Source organism: Scyliorhinus torazame, chromosome 17 (genome assembly GCF_047496885.1).
Source record: "Scyliorhinus torazame isolate Kashiwa2021f chromosome 17, sScyTor2.1, whole genome shotgun sequence".
In the NCBI taxonomy this organism is placed as follows: Eukaryota; Metazoa; Chordata; class Chondrichthyes; order Carcharhiniformes; family Scyliorhinidae; genus Scyliorhinus; species Scyliorhinus torazame.
The window spans coordinates 90,990,623-91,015,430 of record NC_092723.1 but is presented as its reverse complement, the minus strand read 5'-3'; the positions used below and the strand labels follow the sequence as shown (position 1 = coordinate 91,015,430).

At 46.4% G+C, this 24,808-nt stretch overlaps 1 protein-coding gene across 12 annotated transcripts in view; it reads right to left on the bottom strand.

Annotated features, from left to right (window-relative positions):
- Positions 1 to 24,808, bottom strand: part of LOC140393996 (voltage-dependent L-type calcium channel subunit alpha-1S-like) — an 804,045-nt gene that overhangs the window by 54,509 nt on the left and 724,728 nt on the right. For all 12 annotated transcript variants that reach the window (XM_072480735.1, XM_072480727.1, XM_072480737.1 and 9 more), the window contains one exon: positions 24,550 to 24,785. In XM_072480735.1, the coding sequence (XP_072336836.1) occupies positions 24,550 to 24,785 (236 nt within the window). The remainder of the gene's footprint in view (positions 1 to 24,549; positions 24,786 to 24,808) is intronic.

Sequence of the window (24,808 nt, the reverse complement as noted above, 5' to 3'; positions counted from 1 at the left end):
CTACAAGTAGAAGCTTTGTTTAAAGCTGATTGAAAATTCACCTTCTTCTAAACCAAACAGCAACTTTTAAGTTAATTAACTAAATAAAAGAAAGACTCGACATTAGATAAAAATGAAGCCTTATACTCCCTCAGTCACCAAACTCTCACTACAGCACTCAAATGCACCAAATTCAGCACTCAGTGCAAACTGAGTAATGGAACGTACGAGGGAACAAGCGGTCCTAGATCTGGTCCTGTGTAATGAGACAGGATTGATTCAGGATCTCATAGTTAGGGATCCTCTTGGAAGGAGTGATCACAATATGGTGGAATTTAAAATACAGATGGAGGGTGAGAAGGTACAATCAAGCACTAGTGTTTTGTGCTTAAATAAAGGAGATTACAATGGGATGAGAGAAGAACTAGCTCAGGTAGACTTGGAGCAAAGACTTTATGGTGAAACAGTTGAGGAACAGTGGAGAATCTTCCAAGTGATTTTTCACAGTGCTCAGCAAAGGTTTATACCAACAAAAAGGAAGGACGGTAAAAAAAAGGGAAAATCGATCGTGGATATCTAAGGAAATAAGGGAGAGTATCAAATTGAAGGAAAAAACATCCAAAGTAGCAAAGATCAGTGGGAGACTAGAGGACTGGGAAATCTTTAGGGGGCAACAGAAAGCTACTAAAAAATCTATGAAGAAGAGTAAGATAGATTGTGAGAGTAAACTTGCTCAGAATATAAAAACAGATAGTAAAAGTTTCTACAAATATTTAAAACAAAAAAGAGTGGCTAAGCTAAATATTGGTCCTTTAGAGGATGAGAAGGGAGATTTAATAATGGGAGATGGGGAAATGGCTGAGGAACTGAACAGGTTTTTTGGGTCGGTCTTCACAGTGGAAGACACAAATAACATGCCAGTGACTGATGGAAATGAGGCTATGACAGGTGAGGACCTTGAGAGAATTGTTATCACCAAGGAGGTAGTGATGGCAAGCTAATGGGGCTAAAGGTAGACAAGTCTCCTGGCCCTGATGGAATGCATCCCAGAGTGCTAAAAGAGATGGCTAGGGAAATTGGAAATGCACTAGTGATAATTTACCAAAATTCACTAGACTCTGGGGTGGTCCCGGTGGATTGGAAATTAGCAAATGTGACACCACTGTTTAAAAAAGGGGGTAGGCAGAAATTGGGTAATTATAGGCCAGTGAGTTTAACTTCGGTAGTCGGGAAGATGCTGGAATCTATCACCAAGGAAGAAATAACGAGGCATCTGGATGGAAAGTGGCCCATTGGGCAGACGCAGCATGGGTACATAAAGGGCAGGTCGTGCTGAACTAATTTAGTGGAATTTTTTAAGGACATTAACATTGCGGTAGATAATGGGGAGCCAATGGATGTGGTATATCTGGATTTCCAGAAAGCCTTTGACAAGGTGCCACACAAAAGGTTGCTGCATAAGATAAAGATGCATGGCATTAAGGGGAAAGTAGTAGCATGGATAGAGGATTGGTTAATTAATAGAAAGCAAAGAGTGGGGATTAATGGGTCTTTCTCTGGTTAGCAATCAGTAGCTAGTGGTGTCCCTCAGGGATCAGTGTTGGGCCCACAACTGTTCACAATTTACACAGATGATTTGGAGTTGGGGACCAAGGGCAATGTGTCCAAGTTTTTAGACGACACTAAGATGAGTGGTAAAGCAAAAAGTGCAGAGGATACTGGAAGTCTGCAGAGGGATTTGGATAGGCTACGTGAATGGGCTAGGGTCTGGCAGATGGAATACAATGTTGACAAATGTGAGGTTATCCATTTTGGTAGGAATAACAGCAAAAGGGATTATTATTTCAATGATAAAATATTAAAACATGCTGCTGTGCAGAGAGACCTGGGTGTGCTAGTGCATGAGTCGCAAACGTTGGTTTATAGGTGCAACAGGTGATTAAGAAGGCAAATGGAATTTTGTCCTTCATTGCTAGAGGGATGGAGTTTAAGACTGGAAGGTTATGCTGCAATTGTATAAGGTGTTAGTGAGGCCACACCTGGAGTATTGTGTTCAGTTTTGGTCTCCTTACTTGAGAAAGGACGTACTGGCACTGGAGGGTGTGCAGAGGAGATTCACTAGGTTAATCCCAGAGCTGAGGGTGTTTGATTACGAGGAGAGGTTGAGTAGACTGTGACTGTACTCGTTGGTATTTAGAAGGATGAGGGGGAATCTTATAGAAACATATAAGATTATGAAGGGAATAGATAGGATAGATGCGGGCAGGTTGTTTCCACTGGCGGGTGAAAGCAGAACTAGGGGACATAGCCTCAAAATAAGGGGAAGTAGTTTTAGGACCGAGTTTAGGAAGGACTTCTTCACCCAATGGGTTGTGAATCTATGGAATTCCTTGCCCAGTGAAGCAGTAGAGGCTCCTTCATTAAATGTTTTTAAGATAAAGATAGATAGTTTTTGGAAGAATAAAGGGATTAAGGATTATGGTGTTCGGGCCGGAAAGTGGAGCTGAGGCCACAAAAGATCAGCCATGATCTCATTGAATGGTGGAGCAGGCTCGAGGGGCCAGATGGCCTACTCCTGCTCCTAGTTCTTATGTTCTAACCCTCCCTGCGATTCTGGATGGTACACAGTGGATTTAAATTGTTTTATTCCTAACTTCTTTGAATAATCTTGAGGTAAAATTTGATCCTTGGTCCGATTGTATTTCTGTGGGTAGTCCATATCTAGTAAAGAATTTAAGTAACTCCTCCACAATCTTTCTTGCTGTAATATTGCGTACGGGAATGGCCTCTGGAAACCTAGTCGACACATCCATCATAGTCAAAAGATATTGATTCCCACTTTTTGTTTTAGGAAGCGGTCCTACGCAATCAATTTAGACACTTGTAAAAGGTTCTTCAAATTCTGGAATGGGTATTAAGGGCGCTGGTTTTATCACTGCTTGAGGTTTCCCTATCACTTGACATGTGTGACATGATCGACAAAATTTAACTACATCTTTATGTAGTCCAGGTCAATAAAATGATTTTGCATTTTAGCTTGAGTTTTCCTTACTCCCAAATGACCTCCCACTGGTACCTCATGTGCTCCTCGCAACACCTCATTTCTATACCCCACCGGCAATACCACTTGATGAACCTCTGCCCATTTTTCATCCACCTGCATGTGTAAAGGTCTCCATTTTCTCATCAAGACATCACTTTTACGGTAATAACATTCTGGTATACACTCAGATTCCTCCTCCGTGTATGCTTTCTGATACATCTGTTTTAGTTCTATATCTTTCTGTTGTAACTCCGCCAATTTTCCTGAACTAAAAATATCCACCTCATCCTCCACCTGATCTTGTTCTTTTCCAACCATCTGATCAAAAATTGTTTCTGAACTTCAACTTTATCTTCACTCTTTGATTCCTCCTCTTGTCTTAACCTGTGACTTTGCAATCTTGTTACGACACAATCCGGAAAAATCCCAGGATATTCATCCTTCAACACTTCAGTTGTCTGATTTTCCACTGGCTTATCAACCACAGTAGGCATCACTCCCACCTGCGATCCAGCTATATCATTACTCAAGATAAACTGTATTCCTGGACCAGATAGTATCTCTATTACTCCTACTACCACTTCACAACACTTCATTGGACTTTCCAACCTTACCTTATATAATGGAACACTACTCCTCTCACCCTGAATTCCACATATTACCACCTTTTCTGGCAACATTCCTCCCAAACTACACAACTCTCATCTCTTACCATCAAAGATTGACTAGCTCCCGTATCTCTTAAAATTGTGACTTCTTTACCTACTCCTCCTGGTACGCATGAGTAAACTTTACCCACACAAGTAAATTCTTTGAAGAGATCTGGCACCTTCTTATCAATCACCTCTTGATCAGGCTGTACAATCTTTTGCACCTCCTTCGCTTCACTTGGACTTTCCTTTACCACTTTAACAAACCCCACTGACTTATCCAGTTTTATCACATCAGCCTTCCCAGTGCTTTTCTTCAACCGCCAACACTGTGACATTACATGGCCTAGTTTATTACAGTGAAAACATTTGAAACTTTTCATTTCTCTTCAACCTCCTAGATTTCCTTTTTAACCTGAGGTACTCTCTCCTTATTATCTCCCATCAGATCTCCTTCATCTCTACCACTTGAGTAGTTCTCTTTTCCCCAGTTTCTATCCCTCACAGGTTGAAACTGATGTTGGAAACCAAGCTTTGATTTATGAACTAATTCATAATCATCTGCCATTTCTGCTGCTAACCTCACAGTTTTAACCCTCTGCTCTTCAACATGAGTTCTCACTACATCAGGAATTGAAGCTTTAAACTGCTCCAAAAGTATAATTTCTCTGAGAGTTTCGTACGTTTGGTCTATTTTCAAAGCCCTCATCCACCTATCAAAATTACTTTGTTTGATCCTTTCAAACTCCATGTATGTTTGACCAAACCTTTGTCTGTAGGCTTCAGGCACTAGTTCATATGCACCCAAGATGGATTTTTTCACCTCCTCATTCGTCCCAGATACCTCCTCTGATAGTGATGCAAACACTTCACTAGCCCTACCTACCAGCTTTGTTTGAATCAGTAATACCCACATGTCCTGTGGCCATTTCATTTGTTTAGCTACCTTCTCAAATGAAATGAAAAAGGCTTCCACCTCCTTCTCATCAAACCTTGGCAATGCTTGGACACATTTAAATCGATCCCCATGAAGCCTTTGACTATGACGCTCTTTCACTTTAACCTCATCACTATCCTCAAACTGTAAGTTTCCCTTAACATCCCCCAATTTTAACTGACTGTCATGTTTCATGGCCATTTTCTGAAGTTCAAACTCTTTCTCTTTTTCCCTTTCCTCTTTCTCCTTTTCTTTTTCTTCTCTACCTCTATCTCTCTCTTTTTCTTTTCCCTGATCTGCACCTCCCTTTCTTGTTCTTTTTGTTCTGCCAGAGCTATTCTTTCTTTTTTTCTTTCTTCTCTCTCCTTTTCTTTCATTTCGTATTCAAGCTGCTTTAATTCTTTTTCCTGTTCAAGTTGCTTGATTTGTAACTGAACTTTTGCCATTTCCAATGAGTCCGACTGTATCTCAGGCTATTTTAAGCGCTCAGCTACCACTGTAAGTACATCATCTTTTCGTATTCTGTCAGGTAATGTTAACTGCAATGTTTTTGCCAAATCTAAAAGCCTGTTTTTAGTCTTTGTTCATAAGGTATTGCGTGTGATCAACGCCACCCCCAAAAACTTCAGAGCCTCTGAAAGCGCCATTGTCCACAATACACTCCCTCCTTAAACTGGAATACCACGCCTGAAAAGCAAACACAAATATGCTCACCCCTCACTGCCTTTAAGTTCACTAAGCTAACCCAATCACGAAAGATAGCCTTTTATCCCACGAGCCCCCAATTTGTTATGGGCCAGGGTTTAGAGAACACCATTGTATATCAAGGAGTTCACTTGACCCACTACTTTTAATAGATTTTGGTTATGGGGAGCACAAGGGCCCACTTTACGGGTGTGATGCAACAGAGACCTAAAATATTCTTAATACAAAACAATGTTTATTCTATGAATCAAGTTAACATTTTATAAACCCACAGTAAACATCTTACCAACTACCAACACTGATAACCTCCCAAAAAGATACAGTACTCTATAGGTAACCCTTAGTAACTTTCCTAACAACATCCATAAGCCAAAACACTTTTTAACAAAGACAGTAGGTTTGAATTCTCTACAGAAAACAGTTATCACTTTTAAATTATCAAGTGGTCTAAACACGACTTCCGGGTGCGGCTATGCAGAGCTAGGTCGCATATTCGGCAGCTCCCGCTTGGAACGGACTTTTGGGCTCTTTTACAGGGCCCCCACGGCATTTGTTTGACATTTCCCGGTGTGGGAAGACGGCTGCAGCATTCCCCTGACAGTGTCCCCCAGGAGTGTTGTGTCTTTTGGCTACCAGACCCGGCAGAAACAGTGAAAGATTTGGCTTGAGCTGCAGCAGTAGGCGAGGGCCTCTTCCAGCATGCAGGCGGGGGAAGGGCAAGCTTAAAGCTGCAATCTGGCTTGACTCTATCAAAGGTGAATTCTAGCAGCAGAGGGAACAACTGTGAAAAGATCTACCAGGGCCATTGAAGAAGCAGGGACGAGGCTTCTGGTGGCGGCCATGGAGGAGTAGGTCGCGCATTCGGCAGCTCCCGTCTGGAGCCGACTCTCAGACCTTTTTCAGGAGTTTCCATAGACTTTTTGGGGCAGACTGGTGAAGCAAACACTGTCAACTTCTATGAAACGGACCAGAAGTGTAACGGCCAAAGGAGAGGCACTGGAGCAACGGGAGAAGCGAGGGAAAGAAAACAAAATGGCAGCGGCCAGGGACAAAGGGGAGCTGCAGGAGTTCATCAAGCGCTGCTTCGAGGAGCAGCGCGAGGAGATGCGCAAAGAGATGTTGGCGCCTATGCTTTCGGCAATTGAAGGACTCGGGATCACGCAGAAGGCCCACGAAGCTAAGATCCAGGAGGTACAGAAAAGAGTCAGTCAGAACGAGGACGAGCTCGTGGGCCTGGCGGTGAGAGTGGAGCAGAACGAGACGCTACACAAGAGGTGGGCGGGAAGACTCGAAGACCTGGAGAACAGGTCGAGGAGAAAGAATCTGTGAATCCTGGGTCTCCCTGAGGGAGTGGAGGGGGCTGATGCCGGGGCATACGCGAGCACGATGCTCGAGGCGATGATGGGCACGAAGGCCCCTTCGAGGCCGCTGGAGTTGGACGGGGCACATCGGGTGCTGGCGAAGAAGCCCCAGGCAAATGAGCCGCCAGGGGCGATGGTGGTGATGTTCCACCGGTTCACGGACAGAGAGTGGGTCCTGAGATGGGCCAAGAAGGAGCGGAGCAGTAAGTGGGACAATGCAGAGATCCGAATATACCCGGACTGGAGCACGGAGGTTGCAAAGCGGAGAGCGGGTTTCAACCGGGCCAAAGTGGCGTTGTACCGGAAAGAAGTGAAATTCGGAATGCTGCAGCCAGCGCGACTGTGGGTCACATACAAGGGCCAACACTATTACTTCGAAACACCTGAAGAGGCGTGGACCTTTGTACAAGCCGAAAAGTTGGACTCTGACTGAGGGTTTGTGAAGGTGGGGGGGGATGTTTTGGGGTTTGATGTGTGATGGTTGTTGTACATAGGGGGTCAATCACGCGCAGGAAATGTTACATGGGCTGTGGGAGAGAGACAAGGAGCTGTGCCAGAGGGGGCGGAGCGGGCTTTGGAAAGCGCGGGGAGAAGGGCGGGAAGGGGAACGAAGGAATGCATATGGATTGGGAGACTCCCACATGGGGAGGTCAATGGGACGGCGGGGGAAGCCGGGGTCAGCAGGCGTCAGCTGACTTACGGGAGTGACATGGGGGGAGCAAAAAAGCTAGACAGGGGTCTAGCGGGGGGGAAGGGAGGGGGGGAAGGGGGGGGGAAAGGGTTGCTGCTGCACTGGCCGAAAGGGAATGGGACACAGAAGATGTGGTCGGGACGGGGGTCCCCCCTGTGGGGGACTGGAGGGTGAGGGAGGCATGGACACGGGACTGGCCCAGAAAAGGAGATGGCTAGTTGGCGGGGCGTGGGGGGGGGGGGGGGCCTCCAATCCGGCTGATAACGTGGAATGTGAGGGGCCTGAATGGGGCGGTGAAGAGGGCTCGAGTGTTCGCGCACTTAAAGGGACTGAAGGCGGACGAGGCCATGCTCCAAGAGACACATCTGAAGGTGGCGGACCAGGTCAGGTTAAGAAAGGGATGGGTAGGACAGGTATTCGACTCGGGACTGGACGCGAAGAACAGAGGGGTGGCAATATTGGTGGGAAAGCGGGTGTCATTTGAGGCCAAGACTATTGTAGCGGACAATGGAGGGCGATATGTAATGGTGAGCGGTAGGCTGCAAGGGACGTGGGTGGTGTTGGTAAACGTATACGTCCCGAACTGGGATGATGCAGGATTCATGAAGCGCATGTTGGGGCGCATTCCGGACCTGGAGATAGGAGGCCTGATAATGGGAGGGGACTTCAATACAGTGTTGGATCCAGCACTGGACCGCTCCAAATCAAGGACTGGAAAGAGGCCGGCGGCGGCCAAGGTACTTAGGGGGTTTATGGATCAGATGGGGGGAGTGGACCCATGGCGGTTTGCAAGGCCGCAGGCCAGGGAATTTTCTTTCTTCTCCCATGTACACAAAGCCTACTCCCGGATAGATTTCTTTGTTCTGGGTAGGGCGCTCATCCCGAGGGTGGAGGGGACGGAGTATTCGGCTATAGCCGTTTCGGACCATGCCCCGCACTGGGTGGAACTGGAGCTGGGAGAGGAGAGGGACCAATGCCCGTTGTGGCGGCTGGATGTGGGACTGCTGGCGGACGAGGTGGTGTGTGGGAAGGTGAGGGGGTGTATCGAAAGGTACTTGGAGGCCAACGACAACGGGGAGGTGCGGGTGGGGGTGGTACGGGGGGGGGGCGTTGAAGGCGGTGATCAGGGGAGAGCTCATTTCCATTAGGGCTCATAGGGAGAAGACAGAGGGTATGGAAAGGGAGAGGTTAGTGGGGGAGATTTTGAGAGTGGACAGGAGATACGAAGAGGCCCCGGAGGAAAGATTACTTGAGGAAAGACGACGGCTCCAGACGGAGTTTGACCTGTTGACCACAGGGAAGGCGGAGGCACAGTGGAGGAAAGCGCAGGGGGCGACCTACGAGTATGGGGAAAAGGCTAGTCGGATGCTGGCACACCAGCTCCGTAAGAGGATGGCAGCGAGGGAAATGGGGGAGTCAAAGCTGGAAGGGGAGCCACGGTTCGGAGTGCAACGAAAATAAACAAGGTATTCAAGGCCTTTTATGAAGAGCTGTACAGATCCCAGCCACCAGCAGGGGAAGAGGGGATGAGTCGATTCCTAGATCAGCTGAGATTCCCGAGGGTGGAGGAGCAAGAGGTGGCTGGTTTGGGGGCACCAATTGGGTTGGAGGAGCTGAGCAAGGGTTTGGGGAGCATGCAGGCGGGGAAGGCCCCGGGACCGGACGGAATCCCGGTGGAGTTCTACAGGAAGTACGCAGACCTGTTGGCCCCGCTACTGGTGAGGACCTTTAATGAGGAGGGGACCCTGCCCCCGACAATGTCGGAAGCGACAATTTCTTTGATCCTAAAGCGGGACAAGGACCCACTGCAATGTGGATCGTACAGGCCGATCTCGCTCCTCAATGTGGATGCAAAGTTGCTGGCAAAAGTGCTGGCCACGAGGATCGAGGACTGTGTCCCGGGGGTAATCCACAAGGACCAGGCGGAATTTGTAAAGGGCAGGCAACTAAACACAAACGTGACAATGATGCCATCGGAGGAGGGAGAGGCGGAGATAGTGGGAGCTATGGACGCGGAGAAGGCCTTTGACCGAGTAGAGTGGGAGTACCTCTGGGAGGTGCTGCGTAGGTTTGGGTTCGGGGTAGGGTTCATCAATTGGGTCAAGCTCCTTTACAGAGCCCCGATGGCGAGTGTAGTGACGAACCGGCGGAGGTCGGAGTACTTTCGACTGTACCGAGGGACGAGGCAGGGGTGCCCCCTGTCCCCCCGGTTGTTCGCATTGGCGATCGAACCATTGGCCATGTCATTGAGGGAGTCTAATAAATGGAGGGGGGTGGTCCGAGGGGGAGAAGAGCATCGGGTGTCGCTATATGCGGATGACCTGTTGCTGTACGTGGGGGATCCAATGGAGGGATGGTGGAGGTCATGCAGACTCTAAGGGAGTTTGGGGAGTTTTCGGGCTATAAGCTCAATGTAGGGAAGAGTGAGCTCTTTGTATTACAGGCGGGGGACCAAGAAAGAGGGATAGGGGACCTACCGCTGAGGAGGGCGGAGGGGAGCTTTCGGTATCTGGGGATCCAGATAGCCAGGAGTTGGGGGACCCTACATAAACTGAATCTGACGAGGTTGGTGGAGCAAATGGAGGAGGATTTCAAAATATGGGACATGTTACCGCTCTCGCTGGCGGGTAGAGTGCAGTCGGTCAAAATGATAGTCCTTCCGAGGTTTCTGTTTGTGTTTCAGTGCCTTCCCATCGTGATCACTAAGGCCTTTTTTAAGAGAGTAGGCAGGAGTATTATGGGGTTTGTGTGGGCAATAAGACCCCGAGAGTAAGGAGAGGGTTCCTGGAACGCAGTAGGGACCGAGGAGGGTTGGCGCTGCCAAACCTGGGGAGCTACTACTGGGCAGCAAATGTGGCGATGATCCGCAAGTGGGTGATGGAGGGAGAGGGGGCGGCATGGAAGAGGATGGAGATGGCGTCCTGTAAAGGAACGAGCCTGGGGGCGTTGGTGACGGCACCGCTGCCGCTCTCGCCGACAAAGTATACCACGAGCCCGGTGGTGGCGGCAACGCTAAGGATCTGGGGCCAGTGGAGACGGCACCGGGGTGCAATGGGAGCATCGGTGTGGTCCCCGATCAGGGATAACCACCGGTTTGTCCCGGGGAAGAAGGGCGGAGGGGTTCCCGAGCTGGCATCGGGCGGGGATTGGAAGAATGGGGGACCTGTTCATCGACGGGACGTTTGCGAGCCGAGGGGCACTGGAGGAGAAGTTCGAGTTACCCCCGGGAAATGCCTTTAGATATATGCAGGTGAGGGCTTTTGTAAGGCGACAGGTGAGGGAATTCCCGTTGCTCCCGGCACTAGAAGTTCAAGATAGGGTGATCTCGGGTGTATGGGTCGGGGAGGGCAAGGTGTCGGAAATACACCAGGAGTTGAAAGAAGAGGGGGAAGCGCTGGTAGAAGAGTTGAAGGGTAAATGGGAGGAGGAGCTGGGGGAGGAGATAGAGGAAGATCTGTGGGCTGATGCCCTAGGTAGGGTTAATTCCTCCTCCTCGTGTGCCAGGCTCAGCCTGATACAATTTAAGGTGGTCCACAGAGCGCTCTTGACGGGGGCGAGGTTGAGTAGGTTCTTTGGGGTAGAGGACAGATGTGGAAGGTGCTCAGGGAGCCCGGCGAACCATGTCCATATGTTTTGGTCATGCCCGGCACTGGAGGGGTTCTGGAGAGGTGTGGCGGGAGCAATATCTCAGGTGGTGAAAGTCCGGGTCAAGCCAAGCTGGGGGCTAGCAATATTTGGAGTAGTGGACGAACCGGGAGTGCAGGAGGCGAAAGAGGCCGGCATTCTGGCCTTTGCGTCCCTAGTAGCCCGGAGAAGGACCTTGCTAATGTGGAAGGAGGCGAAGCCCCCCAGCCTGGAGGCCTGGATAAATGATATGGCTGGGTTCATAAAGTTGGAGAGGATTAAGTTCGCCTTGAGAGGGTCTGCGCAGGGGTTCTACAGGCGGTGGCAACCGTTCCTAGACTATCTTGCGGAGCGTTAGAGGAAGGTCGGTCAGCAGCAGCAGCAACCTTGGGGGGGGGGGGGGGGGGGGGGGGAGGGGGGGGACTGCCTGGGAGGGTGGATGAGCAAGAGATAACATGAAGGGTTGGGGAAACTGGCACGTACGGGTGAGGGCCAGTGTACAAAGCTGTGTAAATATCATTTTGCCATGTATATATCTTGCTCTGCGCGATTTCTCGTTTTTTTTTGTTAAGGTGGGGGGGGGGGGGGGGGGGGGGGTTATTGTTTGTAAGGGAGAAAAATTGTGTTAAAAAACTTTAATAAATATTTTTTTTTTAAAAAGTGGTCTAAACACCTTGTTTAACATACAGAGAGAGAGACCAGTATACATAAGCTTGGTTTGAATGCAGTTCTCCAACTGAAAGCGAAACTACAACACAGAACCAAAAAGAGCTTCCAGCTCAAAAAGAAAGTAAAAAGCAGAATCACATTCCAGCTCCACCCACACAATGACATCACTGCAGCCATTTGATAAAACACACTTTTCGTAAAGGGACTCTCACATGACACTAGAGCGATTGCAAGTATGACCATCCACTAACACGACTATCTCCTGACACACGAAGTACAGAGTCACGTGGTAGTTCTGTACTGCCACCTGCTGGGTTCCTTTCCTGGCTTGCGTCACGGTCTGTGCGGTGTCTGCACTCTAATGATCTCTGTATATCAATATACATGATCAATATATGTAATGCTGGTACAGTCAATTGACCACTGGATGTCTCACTGTCAGGACCTATTTAAATAGTTTCCCTCTTTCTGAAGGAGTGTGTATCAGGAGTGCAGAGAGAACAGACATAGGAAAGCTAGAGAGAGAAGAAGTTATTAGTTTTCAAAATATCATTTAGTTAGTTATATTTATGATTGCTCATTTGTTTTACTAGTTGAGTATTAAGTAAAAAGAACTCACAATATTATTTATATTACTCAATAAATTAGTTTATCTTTACACGAAGACTACGGCTCATTCCAACAACTCGGCTGGTTCAAAAGAGAAATATATATATTACGCAAAGTAATAACATGGCACCAGGATAAATTAGGCTTTTAAGATTGATTAGTAAAGGAAATTTGAACAAAAATAAGAAAAATCGGAATCAACTATTCGACTGGTGAAGTCATCGCAACTTCAGAATCCTCAACAAAAACATAGTTTTGATGGACCAAGTCCAAGCTCCCAGACATCTAAAGACCACTGGTAATCTCAATTTAAATTGGAAGTTGTTCAAACAACAATTTCAGCTCTATCTAGAAGCTAGTGATTTTAATGCAGCGTCTGAAGCAAGACTGACCGCTTTACTTCTGTCCCTAGCAGGACAGCAAGCAATTGAAATATGCAATTCGTTTAATTTTACTGATGGTGAAGATAAGTCAAAGTTTGAACAAGTAATTGCGAAATTTGATGACCATTGTAAAGTGCAAACTAATGAAATTCTAGAAAGATTCACATTTCGCAGATGCAGCTTGATGACTCCAGCAAGCTCCTCTGTACCTTCAACACACCTTTCAGAAGGTATTGTTTCATCAGAATGCCCTTAGGAATCATTTGTGCATTTCATTCTATAAGGTACAAATGACAGAGAATATTGAAGGTGTTCGTGTTTATGTCGATGACATAATCATCTGGTCTACAACTCCAGAAGAACACATGAGTCGTCTTCGAGAAGTGTTCAAAAGAATACACAAATTCGATTTAAAGCTGAACCAAGCTAAATGTATGTTTGCCACCTCTTCTTTGAAATTCTTAGGTGACAACATTACAGTCAATGGTATCAAGCCGGACAAAGACAAAGTACAAGCCAAAAATCAATGTAAATACCGCAAGACAAGAAAGCAGGCTTTCGCTTTCTCGGATTTGTTAACTTTCTAGGGAAGTTCATCAAGAATCTTTCCAGTAGAACAACTGCATTATGTCAGCTAATCAGAAAGAATACTGATTTCAACTGGACTCAGAGTCATACTGAAGAATGGACAGATCTGAAACAACAGTTGATCCAAGTTCCCAGCTTGTCCTTCTTTGACCCGACCAAGCCCACTAAAATTTCACCTGATGCTAGTCAGAATGGCATAGGTGCAGTTCTACTTCAACAAGACCATTTCAATAATTGGGTTCCCATTGCCGACATATCCATATCCATGACTGCGACTGAGTGTAGGTTCGCCCAGATTGAAAAGGAGTGTCTTAAACTTGTGACTGGAATTACCAAATTCCACTACTACGTTTATGGTTTACCAAGGTTTACTGTAGAAACAAACCATGGTCCACTTGCACACATCACTGAAAATAATTTAAATGAGATGACACCAAGGCTACAAGGACTTATGATGAAATTGTGCAATATGATTTTAATCTTATATACACTCTAGGTAAAGATTTAATCATAGCTGACACTCTATCCAGATCCATCAACACTGATATTCTTCAAGAGGAATCAATCAATGACATTGATTCTCACCTGCAACTTTTCAGAGGGTTACTTCCAGCCTCTGATTCAAAGCTTCAACAAATTTGCATAGAAACACAGAAAAATGTCTCTTTGACCAAAGTTATACATCATTTACAACATGGTTGGGCAAACGGTCATTGTCCACGATACCAGAGCATACAGTCTGAACTGACTATCTTGAATGGTATTTTGCCGAGACAGGATCGAATCGTCATTTCAGACAGCATGAAGTCAGAAATGCTTACTAGGCTTGACGAAGGTCATCTCGGCGTAGAGAAATGTAAATGCCGAGCCAGACAATCAATCTTATTGGCCAGGTATTAATAAAGATATTTCAGACATGATCTCATCATGTTCAACGTGTCAGACACATCAGAGGCAACAATGCAAGGAATCATTGCAACAGCATGACATTGTTACGTCACCATGGGTGAAAATAGGTATCGATCACTTTAATTTCTTTGGCAAGGATTACATGGGCTTTTCACAGTAACTTCATACCTGTGACAATAAATTATTATTATTATATTAGTCATTGACTATTATTCAAATTTTCCTGAAGTCATGAAGTTTTTTTTAAAGAACATTACAGCGCAGTACAGGCACTTCGGCCCTCGATGTTGTGCCGACCACTCTAAACCACTCTAAAGACCATCAACATTCTTCCCTTATCATCCATATGTCTATCCAATGACCATTTGAATGCCCTTAATGTTGATGAGTCCACTACTGTTGCAGGTAGGGCATTCCACGTCCTTACTACTCTGAGTAAAGAACCTACCTCTGACATCTGTCCTATATCTATCTCCCCTCAATTTAAAGCTATGTCCCCTCGTGCTAGACATCACCATCCGAGGAAAATGGCTCTCACTGTCCACCCTATCTAATCCTCTAATCATCTTGTATGCCTCAATTAAGTCACCTCTTAACCTTCTTCTCTCAAATGAAAACAGCCTCAAGTCAGCTTTCCCTCATAAGATCTTCCCTCCATACCAGGCAACATTCTGGTAAATCTCCTCTGCACCCTTTCCAATGCTTCCACATCCTTCCTATAATGCAGCGACCAGAATTGCATGCAGTACTCCAAATGTGGCCGCACCAGAGTTTTGTACAGCTGCAACATTACCTCATGGCTCCAAAACTCAATCCCTCTACCAATAAAAGCTAACACACCGTACGCCTTCTTAACAACCCTCTCAACCTGGGTGGCAAATTTCAGGGATCTATGTACATGGATTCCGAGATCTCTCTGCTCATCCACACTACCAAGAATCTTACCATTAGCCCAGTACACTGTCTTCTTGTTCTTCCTTCCAAAATGAATCACCTCACATTTTTCTGCATTAAACTCGATTTGCCACCTCTCAGCCCAGCTCTGCAGCTTATCTATGTAACTTGTAACATCCTTCCGCACTGTCCACAACTTCATCGACTTGAGTGTCATCTGCAAATTTACTCACCCATCCTTCTACGTCCTCCTCCAGGTCATTTATAAAAATGACGAACAGCAGTGGCCCCAAAACAGATCCTTGTGGTACACCACTAGTAACTGGACTCCAGTCTGAACATTTCCCATCAACCACCACCACCTCTGTCTTCTTCCAGCTAACCAATTTCTGATCCAAACTGCTAAATCACCCTGAATCCCATGCCTCTGTATTTTCTGCAACAGCCTACCATGGGGAACCTTATCAAACGCTTTACTGAAATCCATATACACCACATCAACTGCGTTACCCTCATCCAGCTGTTTGGTCACCTTCTCAAAGAACTCTATAAGGTTTGTGAGACATGACCTACCCTTCACAAAACCGTGTTGACTATCTCTAATCAAATTATTCATTTCCAGATAATTATACATCCTATGTCTTATGAACCTTACCAAGACTTTGCCCACAACAGAAGTAAGGCTCACTGGTCTATAGTTACCGGGGTTGTCTCTACTCCCCTTCTTGAACAAGGGGACAACTTTTGCTATCCTCCAGTCTTCTGGCACTATTCCTGTAGACAAAGATGACTTAAAGATCAAAGGCTCAGCAATCTCCTCCCTAGCTTCCCTGAGAATCCTCGGATAAATCCCATCCGGCCCAGGGGACCTATCTATTTTCACACTTTCCAGAATTGCAAACACCTCCTCCTTATGAACCTCAAGCCCTTCTGGTCTAGTAGACTGTACCTCAGTATTCTCCTCGACAACATTGTCTTTTTACTGTGTGAATACTGATGAAAAATATTCATTTCGCACCTCTCCTATCTCCTCGGACTCCACGCACAACTTCCCACTACTGTCATTGACTGACACTAGTCATTCTTTTATTCCTGACATATCTATAGAAAGCTTTAGGGTTATCCTTGATCCTTCCTGCCAAAGACTTCTCATGTCCCCTCCTGGCTCTTCTTAACTCTCTCTTTAGGTCCTTCCTAGCTAACTTGTAACTCTCGAGCGCCCAAACTGAACCTTCACGTCTCATCTTTACATAAGTCTCCTGCTTCCTCTTGACAAGTGTTTCAACTGCTTTAGTAAACCACAGTTCCCTCGCTCGACCACTTCCTCCCTGCCTGACAGGTACATACTTATCAAGGACACGCAGTAGCTGTTCCTTGAACAATCTCCACATTTCCGTTGTGCCCATCCCCTGCAGTTTTCCTCTCCATCCGATGCATCCTATGTCTTGCCTCATCGCATCATAATTGCCTTTCCCCAGATATAACTCTTGCCCTGCGGTGTATACCTATCCCTTTCCATCAGTATAGTAAACGTAATCGAATTGTGGTCACTATCTCCAAAGTGCTCACCTACCTCCAAATCTAACATCTGGCCTGGTTCATTACCCAGTACCCAATCCAATATGGCTTCGCCTCTCGTTGGCCTATCTACATACTGTGTGAGGAAACCCTCCTGGAGGAATGTGAGGAAACCCACATTGGACAAAAATGGACCCATCTAAAGTACTCGAACTATTGCGTTTCCAGTCAATATTTGGAAAGTTAAAATCCCCCATAACAACTACCCTGTTACTTTCACTCCTATCCAGAAACATCTTTGCAATCCTTTCCTCTACATCTCTGGAACCTTTCGGAAGCCTATAGAAAACCCCTAACAGGGTGACCTCACCTTTCCTGTTTCTAACTTCAGCCCATACTACCTCAGTAGACGGGTCCTCATCAAACGTTCTTTCTGCCACCATAATACTGTCCTTGACTAACAATGCCACCCCTCCCCCCTCTTTTACCACCTTTCCTGAGCTTACTGAAATAGCTAAACCCCGGCACTTGCAACAACCATTCCTGTCCCTGCTCTGTCCATGTCTCCGAGATGGCCACAACATCGAAGTCCCAGGTACCAACCCATGCTGCAAGTTCACCCACTTTATTCCGGATGCGCCTGGCATTGAAGTAGACACACTTTAAACCACCTTCCTGTCTGTCGGTACACTCCTGCAACTTTGAAACCTTAATCATGACCTCACTACTCTCAACCTCCTGTATACTGGAGCTACAATTCAGGTTCCCAATCCCCTGATGAACTAGTTTAAACCCTCCCGAAGAGCATTAGCAAATATCCCCCCAGGATATTGGTACCCCTCTGGTCCAGGTGTAGACCATCCCATTTGTAGAGGTCCCACCTACCCCAGAATGAGCCCCAATTATCCAGGAATCTGAAACCCTCCCTCCTGCACCATCCCTGTAGCCATGTGTTCAACTGCTCTCTCTCCCTACTCCTCGTCTCACTAGCACGTGGAACAGGTAACAACCCAGAGATAATAATTTTGTTTGTCCTCGATCTAATTTTCCACCCTAGCTCCCTGAATTCCTGCCTTACATCCCCATCCCTTTTCCTACCTATGTCGTTGGTACCTATGTGGACCACGACTTGGGGCTGCTCCCCCTCAAGGATCCCGAAAACACGATCCGAGACATCGCGGACCCTGGCACCTGGGAGGCAATACACCAACCGTGAGTCTTTCTCGTTCCCACAGAATCTCCTATCTATCCCCCTAAGTATGGAGTCTCCAATGACTAATGCTCTACTCCTCAGGGGGTTGGATAGGGTGGACAGTGAGAGCCTTCTCCCGCGGATGGATATGGCTGGCATGAGGGGACATAACTTTAAACTGAGGGGTAATAGATATAGGACAGAGGTCAGAGGTAGGTTCTTTACGCAAAGAGTAGTGAGGCCGTGGAATGCCCTACCTGCTACAGTAGTGAACTCGCCAACATTGAGGGCATTTAAAAGTTTATTGGATAAACATATGGATGATAATGGCATAGTGTAGGTTAGATGGCTTTTGTTTCGGTGCAACATCGTGGGCCGAAGGGCCTGTACTGCGCTGTATTGTTCTATGTTCTATGTTCCTCTCCTCCCTTCCCTTCTGAGAAACAGGGACAGACTCTGTGCCAGAGACCTGTATCCCATGACTTACCCCTGGTAAGTCGTTCCCCCCAACAGTATCCACAGCGGTATAATTGTTACTAAGGGGAACGACCACAGGAGATCCCTGTACGGACTGCTTCCTCCCAGCCCCTCTCACCTTCACCCATCTATCTTTATTCTTCGGAGTTACTACATCCCTGAAGCCTCTATCTATAACCACCTCTGCCTCCCGAATGATCCGAAGTTCATCCAGCTCCAGCTCCAGTTCCCTAACACGGTTTTTGAGGAGCTGGAGATGGGTGCACTTCCCACAGATGAAATCAGCAGGGACACTGGCGGCGTCCCACACAAGTTGAGTGATCTTACATCCAATACTGTAATCAAAGCATGCAGAGAAATATTTGCCAGGCATAGTATTCCTCGTACGGTCATGTCTGACAATGGCCATATTTTTGGAGTTATGAGTGGAAAGAATTTTCAACAAATTACAATTTTGACCACATCACCTCAATCCCTCATTTCCCACAGTCCAATAGGAAGGCTGAGAAAGGCCTCTACATCATACAACATTTACTGAGCAAATCAAAAGATTCACAATCTGATTTCTATGTAGCACTACTTCCTTATAGAACAAAGAAAATTACAGCACAGGAACAGGCCCTTCGGCCCTCCCAGCCTGCGCCGATCCAGATCCTTTGTCCAAACCTGTCTTCTATTTTCCAAGGATCTACTTCCCTCTGTTCCTCGCCCGTTCATGTATCTGTCTAGATGCATCTTAAATGATGCTATCGTGCCCGCCTCTACCACCTCTGCTGGCAAGGCGTTCCAGGCACCCACCACCCTCTGCGTAAAAAACTTTCCACGCACATCTCCCTTAAACTTTCCCCCTCTCACCTTGAAATCGTAACCCCTTGTAATTGACACCCCCACTCTTGGAAAAAGCTTGTTGCTATCCACCCTGTCCATACCTCTCATATTTTTGTAGACCTCAATCAGGTCCCCCCTCAACCTCTGTCGTTCCAACGAAAACAATCCTAATCTACTCAACCTTTCTTCATAGCTAGCACCCTCCATACCAGAACTGCACGCAGTATTCCAAATGTGGCCTAACCAAAGTCCTATTCAACTGTAACATGACCTGCCGACTCTTGTACTCAATACCCCGTCCGATGAAGGCAAGCATGCTGTATGCCTTCTTGACCACTCTATCGACCTGCGTTAACACCTTCAGGGTACCATGGACCTGAACTCCCAGATCTCTCTGCCCATCAATTTTCCCCAGGACTCTTCCATTGACCGTATAGTCCGCTCTTGAATTAGATCTTCCAAAATGCATCACCTCGCATTTGCCTGGATTGAACTCAATCTGCCATTTCTCTGCCCAACTCTCCAATCTATCTATATTTTGCTGTATTCTCTGACAGTCCTCCTCGCTATCTGCAACTCCACCAATCTTAGTATCATCTGCAAACTTGCTAATCAGACCACCTATACCATCGTCCAGATCATTTATGTATATCACAAATCCTGACCACGGATCCCTGTGGAACACCACTAGTCACCTTTCTCCATTTTGAGACACTCCCTTCCACCACTACTCTCTGTCTTCTGTTGTCCAGCCAGTTCTTTATCCATCTAGCTAGTACACCCTGAACTCCATACAACTTCACTTTTTCCATCAACCTGCCATGGGAAACTTTATCAAACGCCTTACTGAAGTCCATGTATATGACATCTACAGCCTTTCCCTCATCAATTAACTTTGTCACTTCCTCAAAGAAATCTATTAGGTTTGTAAGACATGGCCTTCCCTGCACAAAACCATGCTGCCTATTTTCTTCCAAATGTGAATACATCCTATCCCTCAGTATCTTCTCCAACAGTTTGTCTACCACTGACGTCAAGCTCACAGGTCTATAATTCCCTGGATTATCCCTGCTACCCTTCTTAAACAAAGGGACAACATTAGCAATTCTCCAGTCCTCCGGGACCTTACCCGTGCTCAAGGATGCTGCAAAGATATCTGTTAAGGCCCCAGCTATTTCGTCCCTCGGTTCCCTCAGGAACCTGGGATAGATCCCATCCGGACCTGGGGACTTGCCCACCTTAATGCCTTTTAGAATACCCAAAACTTCCCCCTTCCTTATGCCGACTTGACCGAGAGTATTTAAACATCCATCCCCAGCCTCAACATCCGTCATGTCCCTTTCCTTGGTGAATACCGATGCAAAGTACTCATTAAGAATCTCATCCATTTCCTCTGACTCCACGCATAAATCCCCTCTTTTGTCTTTGAGTGGGCCAATCCTTTCTCTAGTTACCCTCTTGCTCCTTATATATGAATAAAAGGCTTTGGGATTTTCCTTAACCCTGTTAGCCAAAGATATTTCATGACCCCTTTTAGCCCTCTTTATTGCGCGTTTGAGATTTGTCCTACTTTTCCGATATTCCTCCAAAGCTTCATCAGTTTTAAGTCGCCTAGATCTTGTGTATGCTTCCTTTTTCATCTTAGCTAGTCTCACAATTCCACCCGTCATCCATGGTTCCCTAATCTTGCCATTTCTATCCCTCATTTTCACAGGGACATGTCTGTCCTGCACTCTAATCAACCTTTCCTTAAAAGACTCCCACATTTCAAATGTGGATTTACCCTTAAACAGCTGCTCCCAATCCACATTCCCTAGCTCCTGCCGAATTTTGTAATTCGTGGCCTTTCCCCAATTTAGCACTCTTTCTTTAGGACCACTCTCGTCTTTGTCCATGAGTATTCTAAAACTTACGGAATTGTGATCGTTATTCCCAAAGTAATCAACGACTGAAACTTCAACCACCTGGCCGGCATCATTCCCCAATACCAGGTCCAGTATGGCCCCTTCCTGAGTTGTACTATTTACATACTGCTCTAAAAAACTCTCCTGGATGTTCCTTACAAATTCTGCTCCATCTACGCCTCCAACACTACACGAGTCCCATTCAATATTGGGGAAGTTAAAATCTCCCTTCACGACCACCCTATTGCTCCTACATATTTCTATAATCTGTCTCCATATTTGTACCTCTACTTCACGCTCGCTTTTGGGAGTCCTGTAGTAAAGTCCCAACAATGTTACTGCACCCTTCCTATTTCTTAGCTCTACCCATATTGCCTCAGTGCTCGAATCCTCCATCGTGCCCTCCTTAATCACAGCTGTGATATCATCTCTGACCAGTAATCCAACTCCTCCACCCCTTTTACCTCCCTCTCTATCCCACCTGAAGCATCTATACCCTGGGATATTTAGTTGCCAGTCTTGCCCTGCCCTCAATCAAGTTGGGCTGAGAGGTGGCAAATGGAGTTTAATGCAGAAAAGTGTGAGGTGATTCATTTTGGAAGGAATAACAGGCAGACAGAGTAGTGAGCTAATGGTAAGATTCTTGGTAGTGTGGATGAGCAGAGAGATCTCGGTGTCCATGTATATAGATCCCTGAAAGTTGCCACCCAGGTTGAGAGGGTTGTTAAGAAGGCGTACTGTGTGTTAGCTTTTATTGGTCGAGGGATTGAGTTTCGGAGCCATGATGTCATGTTGCAGCTGTACAAAACTCTGGTGCACCGCATTTGGAGTATTGCGTGCAATTCTGTTCGCCGCATCATAGGAAGGATGTGGAAGCATTGGAAAGGGTGCAGAGGAAATTTACCAGGATGTTGCCTGGTATGGAGGGAAGATCTTATGAGGAAAGGCTGAGGGACTTGAGGCTGTTTTCGTTTGAGAGAAGAAGGTTAAGAGGTGACTTAATTGAGGCATACAAGATTATCAGAGGATTTGATAGGGTGGACAGTGAGAGCCTTCTTCCTCGGATGGTGATGTCTAGCATGAGGGGACATAGCTTTAAGTTGAGGGGAGATAGATATAAGATAGATGTCAGAGGTAGGTCTTTACTCTGAGAGTAGTAAGGGCGTGCAATGCCCTGCCTGCAAGAGTAGTGGACTTGCCAACACTAAGGGCATTCAGATGGTCATTGGGTAGACATATGGACGATAAGGGAATAGTGTAGATGGGCTTTAGAGTGGTTTCACAGGTCGGCGCAACATTGAGGGCCGAAGGGCCTGTACTGCGCTGTAATGTTTTATGTTCTAAGTCTCAGTAATACCAAAAACATCATATTCCCAGGTACTAATCCAAGCCCTAAGTTCATCTGCCTTACCTGCTACACTTCTCGCTTTGAAACAAATGCACCTCAGACCACCTGTCCCTTTGCGTTCATCATCTCTTCCCTGTATACTCTTCCCCTTAGTCACATTGAGTTTATTATCTAGTACCTTACTGGCTTTAGTTGCTGCCTCTTTACTGACCTCAAAATTCCTAATCTGGTTCCCATCCCCCTGCCACATTAGTTTAAAACCTCCCCAACAGTGTTAACAAAAGCACCCCCTAGGACATTGGTTCCAGTCCTGCCCAGGTGTAGACCATCCGATTTGTAATGGTCCCACTGCCCCCAGAACCGGTTCCAATGTCCCAAAAATCTGAACCCCTCCCTCCTGCACCATCTCTCAAGCCTCGTATTCATTCTGACTATTCTTGAATTTCTACTCTAACTGTCTCGTAGCACTGGTAGCAATCCTGAGATTACTACCTTTGAGGTCCTACTTTTTAAAACTTATCTCCTAACTCCGTAAATTCTGATTGTAGGACCTCATCCCGTTTTTTACCCATATCATTGGTGCCTATATGCACCACGACAACTGGCTGTTCACCCTCCCCCTTTAGTATGTCCTGCAGCCGATCTGAGACATCCCTGACCTGTGCACCCGGAAGGCAACATACCATTCGGGAGTCTCATTTTTGACCACAGAAACGCCTGTCTACTCCCCATTACGATTGAATCCACTATGACTATAGCCCTGCCAGTCTTTTTCCCGCCCTTATGTGCAGCAGAGCCAGCCACGGTGCCATGAGCCTGGCTACTACTGCCATCCCCTGGTGAGTCATCTCCCCCAACAGTATCCAAAACGGTATACCTGTTTTGGAGTGAGATGACCGCAGGGGACATCTGCACTGCCTTCCTGCTCTTTCTCTGCCTTTTGGTGACCCATTCCCTGTCTCCCTTACCAATCCTAATCTGCAGTGTGACCAACTCACTGAACGTGTTATCCACGACCTCCTCAACATCGCGGATGCCCCAAAGTGAGTCCATCCGCAGCTCCAGAGCCATCATGCGGTCTAACAGGAGCTGCAGCTGGACATACTTCCCGCACATGAAGGAGTCAGGGGCATCGGTCGCGTCCCATAACTCCCACATTGAGCAAGAGGAGCATAACACTGGGATCTCCTGCCATTTTTACACTCCCAACAGTAAGTTTTAAAAAAAAATTTAACTCCCCTTCTCAGCAAGCACTCACTTAGCAACCACTGCGCCCCGCACGATAACACCACAGGGAAAAGAAAGACTACTTACCAGTCACAGCCAATCACTTACCTGCAGGCTGTGACGTCACGGTTCAACTTCTTTCTACTTCTATCTGCCCTCGAATCTCCCTCTTGATCTTTACTTGACTGGGATCCTTACAGTGATTGTCTTTTTTTTTTGGTTAGAGGAGGAGGTAGGGAGGGAAACACTGAAGAAGTGTTTCGGGTTTAACTGTCACTTCTTCCTCGCAACAGCCAATCAGCAGCTCAGCTCTACTGCCCTCTGCTGGATGCTTGCCTTGACTTGAACACCTAGGGTGTCTTGCTCAGGTACACTTTCTGGATGCCGTGACCGCAATGCACGGATGCAGATTTTCCCCGCAACAGCCAATCAGCAGCACCACTCTACTGCCCTCTATAGGTCATCACCTTTATCATCAAGATTATCTCCAGCTCAGATGTTATTTAACAGGAACACAAGAACAACTCTACCTCAGCTACAAATTTCTGATCCTGAACAACATCTTGCTGTGAAGAAACTTCAGCAACAACGATTGAAACAAAAACAGTATTTTGATCTACACGCAAAAGATTTGTCAACTGTAGCAGAAAATGATACTGTTCGATTCAGACTTCCTGGAGGACGTTGGTCTGACGTTGGCCTGGATGGCCATCATGTCTGAAGTTGAACAACTACAATCTAATCTGACAATCGACAAGGACATTAAAACTGCTTCATTACCTTTGAGTACAGTAAGACGTCTTACAACACCAGTTTAAAGTCCAACAGGTTTATTTCAAACACTAGCTTTTGGAGCACTGCTCCTTCCTCAGGTGAACGAAGAGGTATGTTCCAGAAACATATATATAGACAAATTCAAAGATGCAAGACAATGCTTAGAATGTGAGCATTTGCAGGTAATTAAGTCTGGATCTGCACCAGACGGAGCTCTGGACAGAGCCTGGCAGCATTACCTGCTTAGTGCCTTGTTATTTGCGTTATTTATGTTTGGGTTGTCAGTTGATGGGAAGAATATGGTTGTATTGAATGGTGAATCTGTCGGTCTGCTCTGTGACGATTCTGCCTCGTCCCCTCGAGCCTCTGATTTACTGAATTGTAATGGTCGCTGGCTCGTGATCTGATGCTGAAAGGAACCACTTCTGTCCATTGGGTAGGAATCAGCTTGTTCTCCAAATAGTCCTCCTGTTCTCTGTAAAGACAACATTTAAACCT